At 35.0% G+C, this 5,344-nt stretch overlaps 1 protein-coding gene across 1 annotated transcript in view; it reads right to left on the bottom strand.

The window, feature by feature from the left end:
- Positions 1-5,071, bottom strand: part of Atf6 (bZIP_ATF6 domain-containing protein ATf6) — an 18,666-nt gene extending 13,595 nt beyond the window's left edge. Inside the window, exons 1-2 of the mRNA XM_017622662.1 lie at positions 4,887-5,071; positions 2,709-4,132 (exon numbers count right to left, since the gene is read on the bottom strand). Of these exons, the coding sequence (XP_017478151.1) occupies positions 2,709-4,132; positions 4,887-4,923 (1,461 nt within the window). The 5' untranslated portion in view covers positions 4,924-5,071. The remainder of the gene's footprint in view (positions 1-2,708; positions 4,133-4,886) is intronic.
- Between the last annotated feature and the right edge of the window lie 273 nt (positions 5,072-5,344).

Genomic DNA, 5,344 nt, shown 5'->3' with positions numbered 1-5,344 from the left:
TCTTGCTTTTATATGCCAAGTTCAAGAACTGTAACGAGTTTGGTACAAATTGATCGTATGGATATGTGGTCGTAAGTGGGCAGTGCCACGCCCATTTTCCAAGATTTTGTTATAAACGTATTTTGGTTAAAGAATTATTGCAGACATCAATTTTGAGTAACTTAGCTTCAGTAGTTACTGATTTATTGAAGATTTCGTATTTCTCTAAATTACCGTAATATGATATGTGGGCATGGTTATTTTCCGATTTTAAAAGTTATCAGCCGTCTGGTATGTTTTACTAAGACCAGCCACTCTGCAGAGTTTGGGAAAAATTGGTTGAGCGGTTACCAAGTTAAACACGTGTAATCATAAGTGAGCGTGGCCACGCCCATTTTCTAAAAATGTATAATATTCCTATTTTTCGCATAAAAATCATTGTGTTTGTTGAAAAGTTTTCAGTAGTTACTAAAATATCGCAGTTATTAGGGAGGTAGGCATGGTTATTGTCCGATTTTGCCCATTTTCAATACCATCTACATATCTTTCGCGATTCGTTTTGCCTGTTACAAACAACCGTTATGTGAACAAAGTTATAATATCCTTGCGCACATGTGCGCTAGNGTTTGTTGAAAAGTTTTCAGTAGTTACTAAAATATCGCAGTTATTAGGGAGGTAGGCGTGGTTATTGTCCGATTTTGCCCATTTTCAATACCATCTACATATCTTTCGCGATTCGTTTTGCCTGTTACAAACAACCGTTATGTGAACAAAGTTATAATATCCTTGCGCACATGTGCGCTAGGGTATAAAAACGGTTTGAGCCGCTGAACCGAACCGACCAAATTGTTCATCCGGTTCACGTCCCTGCTACATATACACAGTCATGTGAAAAATAATAGAGACACGACATTCCGACCAGCTTTAACTATTTTTCTTTTGTTTTCTTTACAGTTCATTATCCACACATATAATAAAATTGAAGCAGGCCGATGTCTGTTCATTATAGATATTAAAAAAAATTAATATGGGGGTCTTAATAAGAGTAAAGGAAGCCAAATCAACAATTTTTAGAATTCTTGTCTGTCTGTCTCTCTATCTATGTCAATATGACTGTCAAAAGGACGAGATTTAAGAAGGCTTACAGTCAAAAACAGTTTGTGAAATTTTTAATTTAATGTAATTACTAAGATAAATTAAATATTGCAATATGGGTATCAAATTAAAGAGGTTTTGGAAAATTCACTGCCCTAAATATTATTTAGGTAGGGCTGCGTAAAAAATGTTATTGTTGTTGTTATTCATTTAAATTGATGAATAAAGGAAATATTACAGTATGTAATTATGTTAAATTAAAGAGGGTTAAGACAGTTTATTCTCGGATATACTTTTAAATGAATGAAAATGATAACATAAGGTAAATATTGAATTAGTACATATTTGAAGAACGTGCGCGATAGTAGACTGGGGTTATAAGATTATAAATTATATTTTCAGGAGAAAGCCGATACCTTACCTATTTTCTAAATACCGTCGAAAATATATGAAGCAATGCCAATATTTATAAAAAATAAAGAATGCTTCATAAATCCAGAATTTGTTTAAACATCTCCCTTTATTAAGCTCTTTAAGTGCCGTTTTCTCAAGTAGCTTTTAATATTTATCTGCTCTTCACACTTTTTTTCACAACAAAATTTGTTCTAGATAAAGTGCAATTTAAAGTGGCTAAGAATTCGCGTTAATTTTTCATAATTTTTTTGCTAACGGTGGCATGTATTTTCTTCCATACAGAGTATGTTCGCTACTTCTTTTTTGAAGGGAATAAATTAATAACCCCATTGGAAAAAATGCATCACAAATCTTCGCGAACTCTTTGCACTTTGCTGGAATTAAATGGGCTATAAAATTGAATGCTTAGGATTTTTCTAAAATTTCTTAATAAAAAGTTTCTTGTTGTTGCCAAAAATTTTTGAATTTTTCTGATTTTTAGGGAAATTTTAAAATTTGTACTTATATGTTATGTTGCTTGTTAGATAATGAGCTTAATTTTTATAAAAAATAACAAACATTTCCCAATACAAAGAAAATTGTCTAAGGGCATGAATCACGAATGACGACNAATTTTTCTAAAATTTCTTAATAAAAAGTTTCTTGTTGCCAAAAATTTTTGAATTTTTCTGATTTTTAGGGAAATTTTAAAATTTGTACTTATATGTTATGTTGCTTGTTAGATAATGAGCTTAATTTTTATAAAAAATAACAAACATTTCCCAATACAAAGAAAATTGTCTAAGGGCATGAATCACGAATGACGACAACCGTTTGGACGATATTATGTTGAGATTGTCTTGCGTCATGAAAACAAAAATTGTTTGATCGTTTGAACAATATAGTCAACTCGATTTCAATTTGGCTTCACGCAACAGTAACATGTAACAGCGTCCCAAATACATGAATCAGTGTTTTGACGACATCGTTTTGTCAGTATCGTTTGAACGAATATCGTTTCAAAGTTACGTGATTCATGCCCTGGTCGATCCCACGACAGTCGGGTGTACATAACCCGAACGACCCATATTTATATCTCGCTAAGGAGTGTCACTCCAGCACTACTCCCAAAAAACTCTTTGGGATTTTTTGTATGCTGTTAGAACAACAGCAAAAACTGGTCGAAATTTCGTGTCAATATTATTTTTCACATTAATGTAGGTCTTATAATCAGAGCTTACCCCCTTCAAAGTATAGTTTTCCTTTTCTAAATCGTTGATACGCGATTCAAGTGAAACAACGTATTCTTTTTTCTTTTTGCGTGACAATGAAGCAGACTCTCTATTTTTGATCATACGCTGCTGCTTTTTCCACATTTTTTCATCAATGAGGCCTTTGTAAACGCTTAGACTGGTAGGCCCAGCATTGGTAGATGGCTTTCCATAAGCTCCGATAGCGCTATTTCCTCCATGTGTAAGTTTTGATAATGGCTGTTTAATAACTACAGGCCCATTTATTGTCTTGACCACTTTTGGCACAAAATTATGATGTACTCCTAATGACCCATTTCCTGAAGACAAAATTTTGTTAGCAGTTATGATTTTTCCACTTGCCGTTTTTAAGATAATTTTAGGCGTGGCTGTTCCACTGCTCTTTCCACCTTTGCTATTTGTTTCAGTTAATGCTTTATAATCGTTCATTGTTAAAAACACAGTTTTCGGCTTTGAGTTTATTGGAGGCACCACTTTTGAGACATTCGCTGTTGGGACAAGGGCTGGTTTAGGAGAATTATTGACGTTAGTTTTTGGTGCTAATTTTGGGCCAATTTTTATTGGTGGCGTAGATTTAGTATTGCTTTCCACTTGGGTTATTGCTTTTAATGGGACCGTTTGCAGAGAAATCAATGCGTTTGATAGAACACTAATAGACTGTACTTGTTGTAGAGGTTGCAACGATTGCAGTGTGCCAGTAGATGCTGAAATTGGTTTCGTTGTTCCATTGTTCATAGTGACTACAGGAACTATGACAGGCATAGTGGACCCATTAACATTGTTTGTGTTTGTGGTGGGTAAACCAATAGTTTGACGTTGTTCTACTACTGGCGATATTACATTTACATGCGGAAGACACTTAGCTTCCATAATTTCATTACCAGGTGTTTCTCCGTTTTCGTTGCTTATGTCGCTGAAGCTAATATTGGGATCTCTATGCGGACTAACTTCCATGTAGTTTTGAGATCGTGAAGCAACTGATGAGATGTCACTCTGCACACCACTTGTTGAACTACCCCCTGAACTGCTGCAGCTCCCCGTGGGGGAGGGTGTACTACGTTGCCGCAACTCAGTTTCATCAAGGCATTCCATTTTGATATCCTCTTTTTTCAAGAAATTCATGAATTCATCTGGGTTGAAGTTGTCCTCATCCATAGATGAAATCGATGAAGCTCGCTGCGACTTATACGCCAGTTCATTGGAACATAACGGCAAGTCAAAGTTGAATTCATCCAGTGTTGGAGCAGCTGGTATATCAAAATCTTGGACATTATGTGGCGTAAGGTGGTTCAAGTCAATTGACGAATCAAGATGGGAATCAGTAGAACGCAGAATTTCCTCAATATCATCAAGCGAATAGTTGTCAGATGACGGCATTAGCTTGTCGAAGTTTCCTGTGAAATATTGTAAATTTGAATTATAGCCTAATAAAACATATTTCGAATACGGTCTATAACAGCTCTATTCTGCGCTGGTAACATAAATTTTGTTACCGGTAATTAAAGTGTCTGTCAATTTTTAAACCTTCATCGCATTCTGTGCGCTCTTGTAACCGGTAAATTTGGTTACCATCTCATAAACTGGTAACAAAATATTGCCCCGTGAAATATGCAATACAAGAATTTCCACAAATCTTCATAGCTGAACTGCTGAATATTTTCACTGCATTACCAACGTTCCTAGAATACATTTTTTGGCAATACAATTTTCCGGTCACAAAATCTCGGTAACGTGCAGAATAGACCTGTTAGCCACAAGTATGTATACATACATATTTACATTCAAACGTAGGTATGTACCAAGAATGATAGAATTGTTTCGCTGCATCGGTATGTACATAATATTACCCATTCATATTTATCTTATCTTATAAAAATTTACGCATTAGAATTCATAAAAATGATACATTTTACTTTGAGCCATGTGTTCATAAATCGCGTTGTGGGCTTACATTACTTCCGAGCTATGGAGCATGCAGATTTATTTGGCCAGGCTTAAAATTTAATCAAACCTAATTCAAACCGCATTTTAAGCAGCGAGACAAAGGGAAAGATCATATGCATTCATATAGGAATGTTAATATAGAAATATTAACATACATATGTACATATTTTCAATGACCCACCGCCCATGAGGAAAACCACTTACCATAGAAACCCCCGTCATCACACGATTCTAGGTCCATTATAGCAGCTAATACATTTGGGTATTTGTCCTTAAATTCCTGTATAACTTTTCATATTTCTTTGAGAAAAAGACCTCCAAATCTAATAATTTCGTCAATCGGCAATTTTATTCATATTTCCACCAACACAATTGCCTACGAATGCAAAAATAACAAGGAGCAACAAAATGTCAAATAACAGACGTATGTCAAATAACTTCATTATCGACGTAGGGTAAGGCGGCCAGCATAGCGGCAAGCCAAACAACGACAGCTGGTTCTACGTACCGGAATGATTCGAGTTGTACCCGACCAACGGCTGTTGTTTCGGCGATCTAACCCCGTTTAAGTCAAAATTTTTTCAAAAACCTGCAATTTTAAAAATATGAATTATGCTGCAATAATTCTAGACATAATTTTTCATTAATCCCTATTCTTTTTT

This window comes from Rhagoletis zephyria, unplaced genomic scaffold (assembly GCF_001687245.7).
Source record: "Rhagoletis zephyria isolate East Lansing unplaced genomic scaffold, Rhagoletis_zephyria_1.1 Rzeph_scaffold_02884, whole genome shotgun sequence".
Taxonomy (NCBI): domain Eukaryota; kingdom Metazoa; phylum Arthropoda; class Insecta; order Diptera; family Tephritidae; genus Rhagoletis; species Rhagoletis zephyria.
Note: the sequence above shows the minus strand (reverse complement) of the source record. Positions and strands in the feature narration are given on the sequence as shown.